This window comes from Equus asinus, chromosome 12 (genome assembly GCF_041296235.1).
Source record: "Equus asinus isolate D_3611 breed Donkey chromosome 12, EquAss-T2T_v2, whole genome shotgun sequence".
Lineage (NCBI taxonomy): Eukaryota > Metazoa > Chordata > Mammalia > Perissodactyla > Equidae > Equus > Equus asinus.
In genome coordinates this window covers 3570420-3591298 of record NC_091801.1, presented here as the reverse complement: position 1 = coordinate 3591298, position 20879 = coordinate 3570420, and the positions used below count along the sequence as shown (strand labels likewise).

The 20879-nt window shown below is 38.0% G+C and overlaps 1 protein-coding gene and 1 long non-coding RNA gene across 16 annotated transcripts in view; one reads left to right on the top strand and one right to left on the bottom strand.

The window, feature by feature from the left end:
* RALYL (RALY RNA binding protein like) overlaps positions 1-17267 on the top strand; it is a 654295-nt gene extending 637028 nt beyond the window's left edge. For 14 of the 15 annotated variants that reach the window (XM_070480988.1, XM_070480984.1, XM_070480987.1 and 11 more), the window contains one exon: positions 14648-15619. In XM_070480988.1, coding sequence (XP_070337089.1) covers positions 14648-14670 — 23 coding nt within the window. In that variant the 3' untranslated portion in view covers positions 14671-15619. Of the gene's footprint in view, positions 1-14647 lie in introns of all 15 variants that reach the window. The other variant, XM_070480983.1, reaches the window with a different exon arrangement.
* The window catches only part of LOC123290075 (uncharacterized), an 89585-nt gene continuing 84111 nt past the window's right edge, over positions 15406-20879 (bottom strand). The window contains exons 2-3 of the long non-coding RNA XR_011493090.1: positions 16513-16597; positions 15406-15540 (exon numbers count right to left, since the gene is read on the bottom strand). This is a non-coding gene — a long non-coding RNA (uncharacterized lncRNA). The remainder of the gene's footprint in view (positions 15541-16512; positions 16598-20879) is intronic.

Sequence of the window (20879 nt, the reverse complement as noted above, 5' to 3'; positions counted from 1 at the left end):
TCCTCTGTTTTGTATGTGGGACACCACCACAGCATGGTTTGGTGAACACTGTGCAGGTCCAAGCCCAGGATCCAAACCCACGAGCCCCAGGCCACCAAAGTGGAGTGCGTGAACTTCACTACGCCACCGGGCCAGACCCTACATGTTAATTTTTAACCAAATAAATCAAGCCTAAATGTTTTACTGTTGAGAAAAAAACAATGACAAAACTATTTAAAGAAACCAGATATAGGGGCCAGCCCAGTGACACAGTGGTTAAGATTGCACATTCTGCTTTGGTGGCCCAGGTTAGCCCATTCAGATCCCAGGTGCAGACATGTCACTGCTTGGCAAAAAGCCATGCTGTGGCAAGCGTCCCACATATAAAGTAGAGGAAGATGGGCACGGATGTTAGCTCAGGGCCAGTCTTCCTCAGCAAAAAGAGGAAGATTGGCGGCAGATGTTAGCTCAGGGCTAATCTTCCTCAAAAAAAAAAAAAAAAAAGCAGCAGCCAGATATAATAAGGAGAAAATTTCAGTGTGGTGTTCTTTTTAACAGTTAACAAGCACTAATCTCCCATTTCAACCAAGAGAATCAGACACTCATAGTTTTTTTTTCAGCCAATAGCTAGCTAGACTTCAATAACAGAACAAGAGGGAGGGGCACAAAAGCATGTGCCAATGTCCAGGAAGGAAGGAGTCCAGGCCGCCTGAGTCATATAAACCCACACTACCCACTAACAGAATGCTCTGGAGGAAGAGGAAAACACTTTTGGTAACACTTGAAATTACAGTCAGTCGTGAAGCAGGATGGTACAGGAGGTCAGATATGTAAATTCTGAGCATGGCGCAGTTGTATTTGTACTGCAGCCGGAGAAAAAAATATAGATTTTTTTTATCAAATAGAAACTGGAAATAAAAACATAGCTATCAGAGAAAGAAAGGCCTTTTTCACTTACTGATGCCATAAAACCCATGGGCTGGAGGAAGTTAACAGCTTAAAAGAAATGATCTAATATCGACCAAGGCAGCTAAAACACAATTGGTCACACAAACATTTCATAATTAAATGCAGTGACAGGTGCCATGTGTTATTATATGTAAATAAGATAGCTTTCAGAGCTCAAGGCAAAAAATATGTTACTTTCCATGATTTGAAATGTTAAAGGTTTGAAAGGTTATGAAGTAAAAGAATATCTATATATGAAATAACTATGAATTCTCTGCAGACATGACTTGTCTAATAATTATTTAAAAATACTCTTTTTTAATCAAGGGCATAGCTTCTCACCTAAGTACCTTGATGCATCTCATTCCTCTAAAATTTATCTGTGTGCTAAAGAGAAGCAATTTTTGTTCCTGTGAAAAATACTTATCTCATCAGTTTTTAAAAATTGTTCTTAACCTTTACTATAAAAATATTATTAATATAAATTTAAAGAGCTTGAAATTTCATAACACTTATATGAAAAGTAATATCTGTGAAACCAGGTCCAATTATTCTTACATTTTAGCCAGAACTTTAAATGGTTTCAAAATTTAAGATATATTTCATTGTCTGGGCTTTGGGGCCATGTCTGATCTCCATGAATATTGATGCTAAACAAGGACATTTTTCTTTGAACTCTCTCCATAAACATAATTGAGTAACTATGTCTGGCTGTAAATTAAGTTGAAAAAGTTCAACCATATAATTGATTTTTTTCCAATGTGAGGTGTGGTATTTTTTTAAGGCATATAAGCTGGTAAAAATGGTTATTCCTTTTCATAGTCCAAATGGGTTCAGCCAATGAGATGATCGTACTAAAATATTCAATGATTGTTAGCTATTATTACTGCTTTATAGATATGTAGGCATTGATAGAGCTATAAGGAGAAAAAATGAGAGAGAAATCCAGTTACAAAATCCCATTGTCCATCGCCCCCTAAAAATAAGCTAATGAAGTTTATTTATAATTTATTAAGACCTTGTGCACGTAGATAAGTAAATATTTGCAGTTCTTCTTTGTGACCCAGAAGCGAATTCGCTGTGCTCTTTCATTTGCCTGTATTCTTGGCAACAAAATAGAGAGAATCTCCAAAACAGTGTCAGAGCTGCCTTCATTATCAGCTGCCCAACACTCATCTACAAAACCCCATGAGATAAAATGCAGCTCCTGAGGCTCAAAGTGGAAACATTCTGTCTAAAACGTCACCTGAACCATTATTTCTCCAGTACCTCCCACCAAGGAGACACGTTTTTTAGAGGACATTTGTTGGGAGGGTATGTTGTTGCCTCCATTCAGACGTGGGGCATCTCTTCTATGATGCCTATTTCAAATCAAGTATTTATTTTAATGTGGCCTTCAAGTAAGAGTAGAATAATGTGATTCAGGACTGGATTTATTTTACCATTTTCAAGAAGACTCTGGGCAAGTGCCTTTCTTCCTTTGTGCCTCAGACTTTTCTTCACTCAGAGGAGTATTTGTAAAATGCCGTGGAAATAATTTATAGTTGCAGAGGCACAATGCAGATATAGGATGTAGTATATTTAATTGCCAAGTTGTACCGCACAATGTTTACTCAACAAAAAGCACCAGGTGGTAACACAACAGAAAACCAGGCAGATGCGGAGCCCATCCTTGGCAGCGCACAACACGTCTAGTTGTCATGAGCCTTTTGTGGATTTCCAACGTCAGATCCGATGAACAGATGACGACGCAGCATTCTGTTCAGGTCCATAAAGTGCGACTTGCTAGAGGAGTCTGATGATAAAGGAAAAGTCTCTTCAAATAAAATGTGTTGTTTTCTGATTTGGGGACAGATTTGTTCACAGAAATCTTCTAGGAGAGAACTCAGTTTATGCTAAATTATTTCATAAATTTATTGAATCAAAATGCTCCAAGCTCTGATTTTCTTGATCCATAGAAGAATGATCATATAGCTGATTCCTCTTCTGAATTCTGTATTCTCTCAATATAAAACAAGGAAAACACAGGGAAGTGAGCTGATATCCAAAACATATTTCAAACTGTTTCGTCTACAAAGTAACAGCAGAGGATATGACATAATCAGTCATATATAAGACAGATAAAGTTCAGTTTCCACTTCCTGCTACATCTGTTACAATTCTGGGATTTTTTTATAATCACGATAATCCAAGGTTACAAGCCTCTGAAATCCCTTCTGATTCATCCAAGTTTCTATTATATCCAGCATACTTTGAGCACTAAGAGTATTTTGATAATATTCCAAAGCTTTATGCCTTAAGATTTTTAAAAAATTAACTGTATTTCTCAAATATACCATAAAAAACAAGGGTTTATTAATAGCATAACAGCATAACTATTTCTTCATTTTACTATTTCACTTGGTCTCTCGGATTAGTTTCACTCAGTTTTCAAGTTGAAGCTTTTTTATTATATTCTAATTCTTTGACTGGTGTATATAGTCAGTTTAATTAAATTAAATGAGAATTGTCAAATAACCATGACAACCTTTCCCCAGCTATTCTGAACGATCATGAATGAACTGTACAATTTCCAAGGGCTTTTAAAATTAAACCTCTAAATCTATCAATTCTAAATCACATTTTGCTGTTAGGTATGAAATGATTTTTAAAATATTTCTTCTTGTGGTGCCAAAACTAATTACCCAAAGAACTGTAGAAAGCAGTAAAATGTGTGAAATTTCAAAGTTCATAATAATCTCAGCATTAATCATCATTTGGCTTCTAGCACTGGAGTTAACTTAAGCAATCTGGAGTCTTACCCTAAAATTATCATTACCATTACCAGCACTGGGAGTAACTAATGGTTGTTTGACACTATGTAATTAGCATGAGAAATCAGAAATCGATGCATGATCAAACACAAGTTATGTGCCAAATAAAATTACTATAATTTATCAATTCAGCTAGTCAAGGATGATTGTCAGTGAGCCCAAAACACTCAAAACACAATCATAATTATCCTCAGAAAATATCAGGGAGCAATTTGGGAAAAAACAAGAGAAATGCTAATGCGTTTGTGTATGTGTAACAGAACATCCAAGTTCTGGTAAATCATATAATTTAGCAGTGTGATTAAGTCTTTTTCAGTATTAAGTTAATTAAATTTTTACTCAGACTTTAAAGAAAATTATGTAACCCTCATTATATAATTTTCCTCTAAAGCTAAATGTTCTTTTTTCTTAATCGAATATAGTTCTACAACACAAAAGTTCTCCTCTAGACAGATGCCTAAAGCAGGTTTTTAATTAAAATGGTTTTGAATTCGTTCAAGACAGAACCTTAAAAGAAAAAGAAATCCAAGCAGATCTGCTCAAACTAGAGAGAGGCAGGTGGGAGGTTATGTGCACATCCCAGCACATCCCCAGTAATTCCATCTCCCTACTCTCGCTCATCATCAGGGCACCGGTGTATTTTCACATCCCAGTTGAGATCACCTGTGCTAAAGCTCATGATGTACCCAGTCTGCCTCCCTACGGTCCTCCTTCCCACGATCGGGAAGAGCTGAACACTAGGGACACCACTGGTCTCAAGTAACGTTTGATGTAGGCAAGACACTCACTCCCTGAGCCGAGGATTAAGGAAGAAGGTGAGGAGGACTCTTGCCCGGCAAGCCATCTCACTGGTCTGTAATGAAAATCAAATGAGAATATACATATTTTTGGTTTTATAACCTTCCACATACTGTAGAAATAAGTTATTATGATGACTGTGGCCCCAAGCCCAGTCTCTACTTAAAGGGCCTTAGCTAAGTGATTCAGATGCCTCAGACTGTAAGACGTTCTTGTTGTTTCTCTTGCTGTAAGCTTATTACCGTTGTTCTAGGCTTATTCTAACAATGGGATCCAATGTTACTCCTGGGAACAAAATGGGGGCCCAAAAAATAAATGAATAAATGAGTCAAAGCAAGGAAGTCTTATTCTTCAGATTCCTGCTTTGATGTTCTGTCTAATACCCCTGCCCCTCGCCCTGGAGTTGCTCTCTGCCTTTCTCTCTTTTACCGCCTTAGGAGATCTGCCCTGAATCCATGTTCCATAGGTGGGACCCTCCTTCTATACCTCTCAAATTCTGCCTGGCGGCCAGGTTTGTCACCACACTCTCTAGGTTTGGCTCAATATATGGTTCATATTTAGATTCAAGGTAGCAAATTCTTTTCTAACCACAATTATCTACAAATGGAGCAAGATTCCTTGTGAAGTAAAGAGTTCTGTATCCCTTGAGCCAGTCGAGCCAAAGCTGCATACCCATCACCATGGTCACTGTGGAAGGCGCTGCTGCTCTGGGTGAGAGGTCAGACAAGATCACTCTGCAATCCTAGGCCACCTGCTTAACCGCTCTGCTCCTGTGCGTCTCTAATGCTTCTGGAGTGACAATAGAGGGGACGATATATGGCTCCTGACAATGCCGTGTCTTACCACACTAAACAAATTACTCCTACAGTGAGTCCAAAAGAAAACATACTATTTGCCCCTTATTTGAATATTTGTGATTTCAATTAAATGAAATGTACTCCAGAAATACAAATGATCTGTGTGTCTAGATGTAAAAACTATGACTGCACTAATGTCCTTGTTAGAGGTAGCAGTAATTAGATATAGGAAAATGATTAACTCTGAAAAGAGCTTTTTAAAAATCACCCACGGTAAGCCATGTCTCAAACCAAATATCTGTAAAGAATATGGTATTTCTAATTGTAATGTTACATTAGTTAGCACACTATTTTCAGTTCAATATCAAAAACTCTTTATATTGTATCTGTAAGTCAGTCTCATAAACTAAACTAAAACATGAATGATGCAAAAACTTGGCTGTCACTTTATAATACTTGAAGGAACACAGTTTATTTGGATTTGGTAAATAAAGTTAAATTATTTTAACATTAATTTTGCTTTATTTTCCCTTTTACTTCTATGCTGGTTTTATGATATTGTTTTATATTTTCCTTCAGTTTAGAAGAGGAAATAAAACATCTTAGCATTATGTAAATTAATCCTATGATACTATAGAAAATGACTGATTTTCCCAGTCTTTTCATCTTTCCATTGGTTATGGAATAAAAAAGCCCACTGATTTGGATATTTGTGATCCACTGTCATATAAACAGACCTTTTGTCTCTTCGTTATACTTATTTCATGAATGTTGAGAGACAGAGGGAGAATAGGATAAATACCTGGGAACTATTGGGCAGAATATTGGGTGTGGATTATAAAACTGAACTGTTAAGAATCAGAAAGAAACACAAATAGAGAGAAAGCGAGACGAAGACAGGAAAGAAGCAGCAAGGATGACCAGGTAGCATGTCCAGAAGAAAGTTTGCTAGTGGAGTCATGACTTGCCAAAAATCACTATCCAGTCATGCATCGCTTAACGATGGGGATGCGTTCTGAGAAATGTGTCGTAGGGCAATTTCATCATTGTGTGAATGTTGTAGAGTGTACTTCCATAAACCTAGATGGTATAGCCTACTACACACCTAGGCCATATGGTACTAATCTTATGGGACCACCATCGTATATGTGGTCCATCATTCACCAAAATGTCATTGTGCAGTGCATGCTGTAGTTAATGTCAAGAATTGACCCAACTTAAGTTGGATGGTATTTAGGAGAACTCTCACCAAAATAACCATGAAAGCTAATATGTTAAACATCCATAATTCCATGGATGATGGTAGAAGACAGGCAACTCCTGAGATGAAAGACTGCTGCTCACAGCAAAAGTAGTTGGAGTATCAGGATACTTGCACTGGTTTCCTGAGCCCAAGACCCAAGTCCAGGATGGAAGGCCAGTGGAAACTGTGTGCACAGTAAAGCGCACCACGGAAGAGAGACATCAAGTTTAGGAAATCCAGTTTCCTAGCCAGCAGTAAGCAGGCCTGCTCTTTGTCCAGAGGGAGACAAGGTTCATCGCAGATTCACATGGTACATTCCTGAGCTAAGTTACCTCACTTCTCAGGATTGCCAACCAAATAAATTCTCCTGAGAAGTGGCCTCGGGGAGAGAATAGTGAGAGTTTTGTGATGTCAGCATGCTCCGCAAGACGTGTAGGAATGCAAGAGGCCCGCAGAGGACTGTGTCTCGACAGTGCAGTGAAGTGGTTCTCAGAGTGGGGTGCCCAGGTCAGCAACGCTCAGGAACTGAGCAGAAATGTCATTTCTTGGGCCCATTCCAGACCTAGTTGTCTCAGTCCATTTGGGCTACTATAACAATATACTACAGACTGGGTGGCTGATTAACAACAAACATTTGTTTCTGACAGTTCTGGAGGCTGGGAAGTCTAAGATCAAGGCACCAGCAGATTCGGTGTCTGGTGAGAGAGCACTTCCTAGTCCATAGGCTGACGTCTTTTGGCTGTGTCCTCATGGCAGAAGGGGCAAGGGAGCTCGTGGGGCCTCTTTTATAAGGGCACTAATCCCATGTTTGAGGGCTCTGGCCTCATGGCCTGATCTCTTCCCCAAAGCCCTACTTCCTAATACCATCACCTTGGGGGTTGGCATTTCAACACACAAGTTTTGAGAAGACACAAACATTCAGACCACAGCACCAGTGACTCAGAAATTCAGCAGTCTGAGTGTAACAAACCTACTCAGTAATTCCGAGGCCCACAAAAGCTTGAGAGCCGAGAGTGTAATGGAAAGAATTCGGGGTAGCAGTCTGGATTCCAGGTCTAGTCAAGGCTTCCACCAACTACCTGGGCACATCTCTTAGATTGTCTGGGCCTCAGAATCTTCACCTATAACAGGAGAGGGTTACGTAATTTCTGATTCCTTATTGCTCATATTCGATGAAGTCTATATTCCTTGACATGTAGCATTATAAATGTTGCATGTATGAAAGACCTTGAAATGCACATGGTGAGTATTGGGAAAGCCAGGGCAGATCGGCTAGTCCAAGGACGGTCTACAGGTTTCATTATCATCCTCCATAGTCCAGAGTTTGGGGCTAGCCTCACAGGCTCACAGAACTCGTTTATCAGCATCCTGGGAGTAGAACTATATCTCAAACGAAGGTGAAGGAACCAATCTGGAATGATCGCCTACAAATCCAGAAGATCTGTTTATGAATTTATAGCAAGACCTATAACTGAGAGGCTAGCCTCCTGTCTTCTGGCCTGAGCGTTCTCTTCCAAGAGGCTAACTGCTAGGAATTATAATCAGAAGTTTTGCTTGGGGAGCATGGATTTAGAACAAAGAGTTGATTGAATGTTGTGAGATTGCCTAATGTGTCCATTCCTATCATAGGAATATACCTGTCATCACGGGCCAGGTTCACTTGTAGGGCGTGGACACCTTTTCCTGTGGATGGTCCCTGAATGGGCACAACCAAGTTGCCCTCTAAGACACTCTTGTTTTTCTGTACTTGCAGTGCCAAAAAAGTCTCTTTCAGATCAACATATTTTTTTTTCTTTGGCTAATGTAATAAGCTTCAGTTATGTTGTAGTCAAGTCAAAGACCCTGAAACCTTCTGCCTCTCTTAAGTGACATCTTAAGAGATCATTTGTTTTGTTTTCTCTAAATTTTTTTAAGTTTTATTGAGGTTATAATAGTTTATAACATTGTGAATTTCAGTTGTACATATTATTTGTCAGTCACTATAAAGATGCTCCCCTTCACGCCTTGTGCCCACCCTCCAGCCCTGTTACCCCTGGTAATCACTGAACTAGTCTCTTTGTCTGTGTGTTGGTTTAACTCCCACATATGAGTGAAATCATACCATGTTTGTCTTTCTCAGTCGGGCTTATTTCACTTAACATAATACTCTCAAGGTCCATCCATGTTGTTTTGAATGGGACAATTTTGTCTTTTTTATGGCAGAATAGTATTCCGTTGTATATATACACCACATCTTCTTTATCCAGTTTTCAGTTGCTGGGCACTTGGGTTGCTTGCACATCTTGGCTGTTGTGAATAGTGCTGCAATGAACATAGGGGTGCATAAGTCTCTGAATTGTTGATTTCAAGTTCTTTGGGTACATACCCAGTAGTAGGATAGCTGGGTCATATTGTATTTCAATTTTTAATTTTTTGAGAAATCTCCATACTGTTTTCCATAGTGGCTGCACCAGTTTGCTTTTCTATTAGCAGTGTATGAGGGTTCACTTTTCTCCACATCCTTTCTAACATTTGTTATTTGTTGTTTTGGTGATTATAGCCATTCTAACTGGTGTAAGGTGATATCTCACTGTAGTTTTGATTTGCATTTCCCTGATGATTAGCGATGTTGAATATCTTTTCATGTGCCTAGTGGCCTTCTATGTATCTTCTTTGGAAAAATGTCTGTTCATATCCTCTGCCTATTTTTTGATCGGTTTGTTTTTGTGTTGTTGTTCAGTTGTGTGAGTTCTTTATATATTTTAGAAATTAATCCCTTGTTGGATATATGATTTTCAAATCTTTTCTCCCAGTTGGTGGGTTTTCTTTGCATTTCCATCCTGGTTTCCTTTGCCTCACAGAAGCTCTTTTGTCTGATGAAGTCCCACTTGTTCATTTGTTCTTTTGTCTCCCTTGTCTGAGTAGACATGGTATTCAAAAAGATCTATCTAAGACCAATGTTGAAGAGTCTACTGCCTATATTTTCTCCTAGGAGTTTTATGGTTTCAGGTCTTTTCTTTAAGTCTTTGATACATTTTGAGTTAATTTTTGTGTATGGCCAAAGATAATGGTCTGCTTTCCTTCTCTTACATGTGGCTGTCCAGTTTTTGCAACACAATTTTTTGAAGAGACTCTCCTTTCTCCGTTGTATGTTCTTAGCTCCTTTGCTGAAGATTAGCTATCTGTAGATGTGTATTTTTATTTTTGGGCTTTCAATTCTGTTCCATTGATCCATTTATCTGTTTTTGTACCAGTACCGTGCTGTTTTGATTACTATAGCTTTGTGGTATATTTTGAAGTCAAGGATTGTGATGCGTCCAGCTTTTCCTTTTTCTCAGGATTGCTTTAGCTATTTGGGGTCTTTTGTTGCCCCATATTAATTTTAAGATACTTTGTTCTATGTCCTTGAAGAATACCATTGGGATTCTGATTAGGATTGCATCAAATCTGTAGATTGCTTTAGGTAGTATGGACATTTTAACTATGTTTATTCTTCTAATCCATGTTCATGGAATATCTTTCCATTTCTGTATGTCCTCCTCAATTTCTTTCAATAACGTCTTTTAGTTTTAATTGTATAGGTCATTCACCTCCCAGGTTAAATTTATTCCTAGATATTTTATTCTTTCTGTTGTGATTGTAAATGGGATTGTATTCTTGGCTTCTCTTTCTATTCGTTTGTTATTAGAGTATAGAAATGCAACTGATTTTTGTAAGTTGATTTTGTACCCTGAGACTTTGCTGTAGTTATTGATTATTTCTAATAGCTTTCCAGTGGATTCTGTAGAGTTTTCTATATATAAATTCATGTTGTCTGCAAACAAGAAGAGTTTCACTTCTTCGTTGACTTTTTGGATTCCTTTTATTTCTATTCCTTGCCTAATTTCTCTGGCCAAAACCTCCAGTACTGTGGTGATAGTGCTGACTTGATGGATACACCCCCACAATAGCTTAGCTCTCTCTGTACGGGGCCTTTCCCATGGGCTATGAGGGAACTCAGAGAGGAAGGTTTTCCTGGAGATAGCTGCCCCTCCCCCCTCCTCTCAGAGCTTCATGGGGTCCTGCTCCCTGGGTCACTGCCATTGGGGATGTAGAGGAAATCACCTTACCTCCTTCTACTTTCTCCAGGGGTCTAGCACCTCTACTTCCAGATGTATGGCTGTGTGGGTATTTCAGGTGTCTTTTTTCTTGTGCGAATGTCCTCTGTTGGTTTAGGAATGTCCTTTTCATTGTATCTTAGGGTGGAGAGTCTAAGGGGAGAGCTCACTCCACCATGATGCTGACGTCACTCCATGATCATTTAAGCTTTGATTTTAGAGTTAAAATCTTAGAAGACAATCTGATTGTCTTGTATCCAAGTTTCTGACAAATTATTACACTTTTGTTTTCTCCTCTGTTTCCTGCCCACCCCTACCTGACCCCAGTATCCTAAATGGTCATCAATTCAGGAATGGAGAGTATCAGCCTCCAAGAATTACATAATGGAATTCTTGCCTTCATTGGTAGCCATTCTAGTGAGTTACTACCATCTTTGTTTTCATTCCATTATGTTTTTCCTGATGTTATTCATTTAGCCTAAAAGTATAATGCAATTTTGGCCCAAGAGCTTATTAATAGAAGGCAAGTTTTAACTTACAATGAACAGTTGCCACCAGGAATCTGTTTACATTATTTAGAAATTTGAATTGAATTGAATTGTATCTCATTTGTAGCAGGGATTTGTAAAGCCCCAATGTATTCATATTGTCTATAAAAAGTGAATGGGTGAACAATTATTCAATAAGTGTGATCAATGTAACAACAAATATAGAAAATTTCTGCTCACAAGACTCTGTTTTCATATAAAATGTTATATAGCCTCTATTTCTTTCATCTTTTCTGCTTTTATAGATGCTATCTAAAAATATAGATTATCTATATTTCTCTAATTACTTACTAGTTATAAATCTCAATTAGAAAAAAGATAACAGAAGGACTTCTGATATTAAAGAAGGCACAAGACTTCCTCAAAAGTATGATTTTTTTGGTGGACCTATAAATAAAGTGTGTTTATGCCAGATATTATTGTACCTATTTTATTTCAAATATATTAATGCATGAGGTTCAAAATTAAGTGCACTTTCCCTATAGATTAATACTATCCTTTTCATCTTTGTCAAATAGAAGTAAATTGTTTGGCTGAATACAATCCAGGCCCATCTGAGTGGCTCTTTTTGTTGATTTTCAGAAATGGGAGAGATTGAGAGTTGGAAAAGCATTCATCATCAGGAGAATTTGTTTTGAAAGCATCCAAGCTCTCTTGCAGCCAGTAGATAAATTACCCACTATTCAAGAGAAGGAAAGCACAATTAGTTTCACATTATACTAAACCAATCAGCTCCTTAAGTGACTATCATTCTTGAGAAAAAAGCAGCAAGAATGTCATCATTTTTGCCTTTCTCCCAGGCCTTTAGAAGAAAACAGCAAGCCTTTTCTCAGATTAGACATTCTGTGGAAACCTTGGTGAATATATTTTGCTATTGTTTTTAGGTAAGGAGAAGTATATTCACGCCTTGTATTCATATGGTTAATAATACCTACTTCACAAGGCAAAGTTAATGAAGCTCTTGTTTTGTACTAGAGATGGGCAAATGCTCTGGAACTGTAAGGCGAAGAAGTAAGACTTAAACAAATTATTTCCAAACCCACCTTTCTTCTTCCCAGGATAATTATTTTTATGTAATCATTTACAATCAAGGAGCGAAGGAAGGGGAAAGGAGAAATCATACTAGGGGTAATGAAATATGCACAAAATGTCTATAGGCTGTCCTTCTTAACAAAATGGATAGTTGCTAAACAACCACTCATTACCTCTTTTGAAAGGAGAAGGATGGTGTAAGAATGTGCTAAATTAATGTCATCTGACATGACTTAACCTGAAGAAACACAGTGATTATTCAACTTTACATCCACAGCTGCTGCAGCATTTAAACATCTTCCATCTGTCAGAACAAGGCCATCAGTGGAGGCCTTGGAAGGAAGGTGCAATTGCAACCATACCTAGGGCCTGCCTGCCTTCCTGCACACGTGTTATCAATTGAAACCTAAAATCACCATGCCCCTTGTTTACATGTCAGCATCATTACATAGGGTAAATTCACTTCATTTGTCTAGCTTAACAAAGTCTTTCTGAAAATGAAATAATTCTTAAAAATCGAATAAATTGAATATCAATATGACAACCTAAAGTTTCCTTACTTTTCAATATTATGCACATCATAAGATTTGGACATAAAAATTTCAAACCATAAAATGGAAATCTTATGTCTTAATTTTTTAATTGCATATTCTAACCTAAAATCACAAGACTGTCATGTTAATAGGCTAAATTCTCTTAAGTAACACAAGCATTTATGTTATTAAATCTTCACAGATTTTTTTCTTAACAGAAAAATATTAGTACTATGGTTTTCATTCTTGTAAACATTTTGTATTTAAGTCTAAATCTTCCTAGAATTAAAAGTTATATACTCACTGAGGAAGATGAATCCCAGCTAACTGAAATTATTGAGATGTTTTATTCTTGAGTGTGAAAGTTGCATACCCATGAAGAAAGCGAAAGTGCCACCCAGGCTCATTGAGTTCCTTTCAACCAGTGATCTTGGTGAGGCATGAAATCTGGAGCTGCAGACATCCAGAGCAATTCTCATCACCCCAACTGCCATACTGTCTTCTTCATAATCTCTGTATCATGGGCTTCAAAACTTTGGTAAAATGTCAAGTTACCTAATTCTCTGATGACTCATAGGAGTCAACAACTGTTGTGAACGGCAGTCTGTGAGTGCGGTCTTTCAACCCCTACTCAGCCACTCAAGAATGGGCCTGGAATACTTCCTTACCACAAAATAAAGAGCCCACGCAGCCTGTACATCTTAATGTCTTATCGCCCTGTATGGAAATATCTTCCCCTGTTTCAAGATAAATGAGTGTTCCTTTGTTCTGCTTAAAGGTGTATGTCAAGGGGTCCTTCTACTGCAGTCGAGAGAGAGAGAGAGAGAGAGAGAGAGAGAAAGAGAGAGAGAGAGAGAGAAAGAGAGAGAGAGGCCCATAGGCTAATTGCCCTGCATAGGCTTCCAGGGGAACTCAGCCAATGCTTGATTATGTAATGTTTTCCTTGACAACTCTAATGCTAAAATACAATGGATTGAATGTGTGGAGTCCTCCTCTAGGATTGCTAATTGGTGCACAATATTCCACTTCCTCAGGTTAACTGATACAAGATGATATGCTCGACAGCAGCTCCCATTCAAATTGATACCTTGATTTGCATTTCTTTGACTCTTAAGACACATACATAGGTTTCCCATCTAATTCCAAAAAACCTTGGAAATTGATAAGATAGCAGGTGTAATTATAATTTTTTACCTACAGAGAAAGGCCTTGAACTTGATAGAATTCTAAGATAAATAAGTGCCTTTCCCGACCACTGAAAGCTTGCAGTGTTTTATCCTCATCTTCATATTCAATTTCTCAAGTCAGTTCTTCAGCCAGTTGAATTTGGGCTTCTCCATGGTGTTTCTGGCTCACGTTGCACCATGAGTCTTCCACCGCTCCTCCTACTTCTAGCTTTCTTCTTTTGCAACCAAGATTGGTACAGATCAAAGAGCTGTATTGGATTTTTCTTCTATCCCAGGTGCAAAAGGCTTAGGGCTGCACTGTTCAAACCATCTTATAGGGGAAAGACATCCTATGGTCACTCTTTAGAGGAAGCAAAGATTTATGAGCAACCCACATCTCTTTCCCTAGCCTAGAACTTCAAGTGGTTCTCCTCTAATTTGGACAAGAGCTCAGACTGAAAAATAATTGCTGATCTCAAGCAGTAAATTAGCTGGATTTAAAAAAACCATAGCATGCTATAAGTGTAAATAATTTTAGTATTGCCTAGAAAAAAGGATCTAAGAACCTGAAGTTCCCAAAAGTATTTTTCCTAAAGATCTAGTTCTTTTTTTCTGTCTCCTGATTCAGCCTTAAAATCTAACTTACATATATGCATGCTATCAACAATGAAACATGAATCTCTGTATTTTAAAATACTCTTTTTCTTTTCTCAGTTTCTACAGATAAAGTGATTTGAAGTACTGAATGATACCACAAAAGCAGAAAAGAGAAACTGTGACAACCCCCAGAAATGTGAAAGGAGGTTTCTTACTGGAGAGCGCATCTTTGGTTCAATTTATATAAAAACACAAATAAATAAAATGGACAATATTGTCCAATTTTAGAAATTCCTTCTTCTATGTTCTAAGCTCTATAATTGTCAGGTTTTTATGGTTTAGATTGTAAATGTGCTTTTCCCTTTGCTAATTATGTTGGTTTGTTTTTTTAAGTCTTAAAAAGTGAAGGACATTTATGGATGGTAAGGGAGACACTATATACAAATGTATATTTGTAAAAGCTATTTTTATGATTAGCATGTTTTACTGTTGATCATATATAAAGTCAGGTGATATTGCAATTCTACCTTTAAAGCTTATTTCCAACAATGTCATGTAAGAAAAGATACATCGTATGCTAGTTTTTATAATTTATTTTTAATTTATAGTTTAAAGTACTTCAGATCTTAAGGATGAAATACTTGAAAAGGTTATATTTCTGCCCTCTATAAGCACCATTTTTATTAATAAAGAATGCCGATATTTCAGACGTGACTTCATAGTTACATGACTGTTGGTTTGACCTGTAATTAAACTGAGCATTCTCTGCTCAACTGAACTGAAACGATCCAATTATTACCCAACACTTCAGTCAGGGTGGGAGATCCCATGGCCAGGTTTTAGTGCCAAAATAGGTGAGAACTACATTGGCAAGGAAAAGATTGTCTCGTCTTTGGATCCAAAAGTTTAAATTCGTGCATACATCACTTCATTTCATCTCCTATTAGCAGAAACTCTCCATTCCCAAGCATTGCAAGTATTTTCCAGATGCTCTTAGCTGTTGTCTTGTGCTGTGGAAATGGAAGAAACCATTTTCACAGACTGTAGGAGAATTCAGTATATAATTTCTTAATAAATACTGTTTCTTTTAAAACAAAGTTGGTGTGTATCTTTCCTTTGGGGTGCACTTAGTTTTAAGACTCAGTTTGAACTTATGTCATTGTAATGCCACAAAATCAGTGCAATAATGAAAGTAGCATAGGTGTACTAAAATGCATATTATCTGTTCTATACGCCCATACTCTTTAGGGTGACCTCTATTCTGGAACACATTAAGTTGCCATTTTAAGGGAGGAAGAAACATTCCTCTTCCCTCTAGGTCCTTCTGGCTGGTCTAAGAATTAAATTGACATGAGACAGAATAACAGCAGAAAATCAAACAGTTTCATAACATGTATACATGGGAGAAACTCAGGAAAACTGAGTGACTTGACAAAATGGCCAAAGCCATCACCTTAAATGCCATCTTCAGCTAAAGACAAAAGAGGATGTTGGGGGTAGTGGTTTGGGCCTTCAAAGAGGAAGAAGGCAATTCACATGGAGATGGAAAAACAAATGTTTGTTTGTCAATAATGTTGGCCATGCCTTGTAAAGAAAATGGGACATGGGGAGTACTTTGAGCAAATGGGCCTTGCTAGGTTCCTCCCTGTCTACCACACCTAGTTCATATTATACAACAGTTATCTGTGTGTATTTGCTCCTTCCTGCAACAGGCCTTCCATCTTAAATTCTTTTAGTCAGTTAGGGGGAAGGTCAAAGTTTTTACTGAGTCTTTGGTTCTCAAAAATAACCAAGCCAAAGAGATACATTTTGAGGTAGTGAATTCTGACCACCACCCCCCCCCCCCAACCACCACATAACAGAAAGTCAGATGGCACTCAATCCCTGACAGAAGTCATACTCTGGCTTATATTTCTAGAAGGATATTTTTTACCAAAATACAGGATTTTAAGAAAATATTTCAGAATAGAAAGCAAAACTACCTCAACAGAAGCATGTAGTCTCCGCCAGACCAAAAGCTTGCTGCCAGATGACTGCAAGCTCCTCCTTAAACAGCAGAGAGACAACCTGTGACATCACAAGAAAACTTAGTGGGATTAAGGCCTCCTTTTTTCCAAGAAACTGAGGAAAGTCTAAAATTACCTTGATATCTTTTCTTATTTTTCTATTTTAATTTCTTTAAGGTAATTTATCCTCTTTCTCTGCATCTTTCAAATATAAGATGATGAAACATTATACAATTTCATCCAATAAAGGTTACCAAAACCCAAAATTCCGGAAAAAAATTTAAAGTTTTCACATTAGAACCTAGGGTCCGGATCAAGAATGTACTTCCCTTTGAAGGAAATATGGAAACCATAATGTGGTACACTATTTTTGATGGCTGCAGTGAGTTTTGGAGAATTTGTGACTGCCATGATTGGATCCTGAAGCTCAGAAACCTGTATAGGGTTCTATAAGGGCATAAAATCAGCAGAGTGATTTCTTGGTTTGCTGGCACGCAGATACATTTGCATGGGATAATCCGATGTTTCAGAAATAAAGTGTTGCTGTACTGAATATTAGGAAAATACACTTGTGGATATTTTTTCTGACAGCATTTGTCTGCCTTGTAGAACTCCATAAACAGTGTAGCATTTATAATCTGGCGTTATCATAAATTAAGAGTATCATGCTTTCCAAGATGTTCATTAACTAGTCTCAAAGTAAAATGAATAATTAAAATATATAAAATGACTCTTTATTGTTGAACTTGATTTTCTCCACCCAGCCCTTGAAGTATGAAACCATGAGCCTTTCTCTTTATTCTTTAATCATTTCTGGCTTAAGAATTTCTTTTGATGACAAAGATGGAATAAAATATATACCAGATCAACAAAGGAGAGATTGTATGGGATTATAATCTCTGGAGGTTTAGTTTAGTAACTTAAAAGGAAGCTTTTAAGAGAGAAGGAGGAGGAGTATGGACTTCTTCTGGCTCCAAATAACGTCAGTCTCATTAAAAAAAAAAAATGCTAAGGGAAAGACAAGAGGCATTACCTGCTGCATTCAATTCATGAAAAATATGGAAAAATAAGCCCACTGCTTGGGAGGTTAGGTAAACTAGTCACTGGTGACAATGTGAACGGGAAAATACCAATTTTGCTTCCATCTTCTTCAACAAAAGAACAGTTTTCAAAGCAGAAATACACAAGAAGGTGAGATAGAAATGAAGCAGAAGATAAATTGAGAGGAAACTATTTTAAATGGATTAAAGCTCAGAGAACAGGTGTTACAAATGCAAAAGCCTATGGAAGCCTGATAAGAAATATAAATGAAAGAAACAGGCATGAAGTAAGTTAGTGAACATTAAAGGCAACTGTGCCGAAGAAGAGGCAGCCACGTCTTGGTTCCAACTGGCAGCCTGACTCAGAAATGCACGCCTGGATTGGCCAGGCCTCCCAGCTCTTCAAGAGAAGGTAGAGTTTTAAATGAGATATCCTATTTTGTTTTGTTTTGTTGTAGTATGAATCTGAAGATGAATGAAGCCACATCTGTGATTTATACATAGGATCTAATAGTCGTGAAACTTAAAAATTAAACTCACAATAATAAGAAACAACAAATTCAGGATTATCTCTAGTGAAAAAAAGAAGGTAGAATGCAATAGGTGTATTCAATAGCATCTGTAATATTTAAAGAGTTAGGAAAACTATTTAAATCAAATATTTTGAATCAAACAAATATCAAATGTTACTGTTTAATAAAACTAAGTGTCGGTTACACTGGTGTTTGTTATATTTTCTCTATGTTGTTTTTGTAGGCTTAAAATACTTCATAATAATAAAAATATGTAACATATCTTAATGTTTATACATAGGGAGATGTACATATTGATAATATGGAGATGTGGGTCAAATGAGTAGTATATATAAAGGTAAAGATTTGGATCTTTGGACCCATCAGAAGTCTGCAAGCTTGTGAATCTCCCTTTTCTAGAGATGTTCAGATTCCTAGAAAAGTATATGACTCAGAGAAAGAGAGATACACTCCTCTAATGTTCAAAGCTATCCTTGCAGAGGAGGAATTTACAAGTGAATTTCTTAATTGTTATTGAAAGGCTTCTTGTCAGCCCTTGAGATATATAGAGCCACTCTAGGAATCTAAATATGGTTCATGCAAGAATTTGAGGTGCCTGAGCATGCAAAGGGGTCCCCATGTTTGTCTGCTGCATCTGTAAGAATAAGAACTATGCCTTCTCTATTCTTAAATCCTGTACAAATGGTGTCTTGTACATGGCAGGTTATTTCTCCATATATGTGTGAGAAACTAAAAGAAATGAGATGTATTCTGGGTTTTTACTTTATCATAAAAAATTTTAAAAGCTATAATTTGTTAAGCAACTTCTATGTGCTGCCCCCGTGCTAATAACTTGAAATGCATTATCACCAATGCTCACAGGAACACCACGGGAGAGGTATTGTCAGCTCCAGTTTCCAAGTAGAGAAAGTGGATCATTTATTCATTCATCCATTCTTTAATGAGTACCAACACTGTGCCAAGGGCCGTTCCTGGCAATAGGGGTCTAGCTATAAATAATGAAGATTGAAATTCCTGCCCTTGAAAGACTTATACTCTTCTGGAGAACGACACACAATAGGCCAGTTGACAAGCAAATGTATAGTCTTGCAGATGATACTGACAATAAACACAGAGGAGAAAGCAAAGCAGGGAAGGAAAGAGGACTGGGGAGGTTTTACAAGGGTGCTTTAAACAGGCTGATCGGGGCAGGCCCCTGGATAAGGCGGTATTCCAGCAAAGATGTGAGTAGGTGAGGGGGTGAGCCGTGGGGCCATTTATGGGGGAAACATGTCCCGAGCAGAGGAGACAGCAAGTAAATGGTGTGTTCTGGAACAGCAAGGAGGGCAGTGTAGCTGGATTAGAATAAATGAGGGAAAGAAACGTAGATGAGGCCAAAGAAAAGCCAGGATTCCAGGTCACAGAGCCTCAGAGGTGATTTGGAGTTCGCTGGTTTTATGCTGCATTAGATGGGAAAACAGCAGAAGGTTTTGGGCACAGGAATAATACGATCTAACTGAAAGGTTAAAAGAATCATTTGGGTCCAGACTTCACTATAGAGAAGAGGAGAACCCAGAAATCTCTGTGTTCTAGGTTGAGAAAATGACTATGTGAGTTTGGCCTGTGACGAGACTGGTCTGATCAGAGCAGAGAAGCCTTCTCATTTGTCCCTCAAATATTTGTTGAGCCCTCACTGTGCTCCATCTGGGTGTTGACACTGGGCCTGCAGTGGTGAACACAGACACATTTTTCTCAAGGCACTTAGTCAAGTGAGCAATATGGGGAAATAGCTGAATAAAGATGGAAAGAATAAAAAAGTTTAAAATGGTATTGCAAATTAAAAAGAGCATTGCAAACGAAAGTCCTGTTCCTTATGGCTCTGGTGGAAATGGACTGAGAAGCATTTTTAAAATTCCATTTGCTCAACCAGCTGAAATGGAGCAGCAAAGGTATCCCAAAGTACAAAGGGCAAAGCTGGTACGAGCCACAGCTTTTTACCCTGACTCCAAAAACTAGCTGTACATTGAAGAAAACGAGGTTATTCGCTTCCACTTGGGGAATTCCATTTGGAAGGGAATTCTCTCCCAAGTCAGTCACAGTGGTGACAGACATCCCCATGCTCATCAGCTCCTTCCTGTCTACAGCCTTGGAGACGCTTAGATACCTAGAACACAAAATGGCGGCCAGTTGGACAGAACAAAAATGACTGCCTGCCAGCCAGCCCTTCTCCTGACTGAGATCCTGGTTTTGTTCAGGGGTCAGTCTGAGAAGGCTGGGTCCCTCCTTAGCCTCAGGGCCTGGGTTTTAAATTTTGGTAAATCGAAGCAATAAGTCTCCACATCCACCTACGAGATAAAAGGGAACTTTGAAAAACACAGATAATCACACACCATCTTCAGATATTCTGATTTAATTGGTTTGTTATTTTTTTAAGTTGCCCAAGTGACTTATGGGCAGACAGGGTTGAGAACCACTGACCTAAGCCAATTGTGGAAATTCAGTCCTCTAAAAGTGGTTAATTTAGGAGTAAGTGTGTAACACAATTCTTTCCAACAAGATATGAGGGAACCTTCCAGGGCGCCCCCTCAGGAAAGTATGCCTGCTCCTCAGGAGATAGAGTTGAGGGTTGGGTCCTTTTCTGCCTGCAGATGAAGCTGTGTGAGGATGTGAGGGCTGGAGCTCCTGCAGCCAACTTCTAACAATGAGGAGAGTAACCAACATATTGAAGATAGCAGAGAAAAGAAGATGGAAAATATCTAGGTCTTTACAATGTCTTTTAGCCACTAAATGA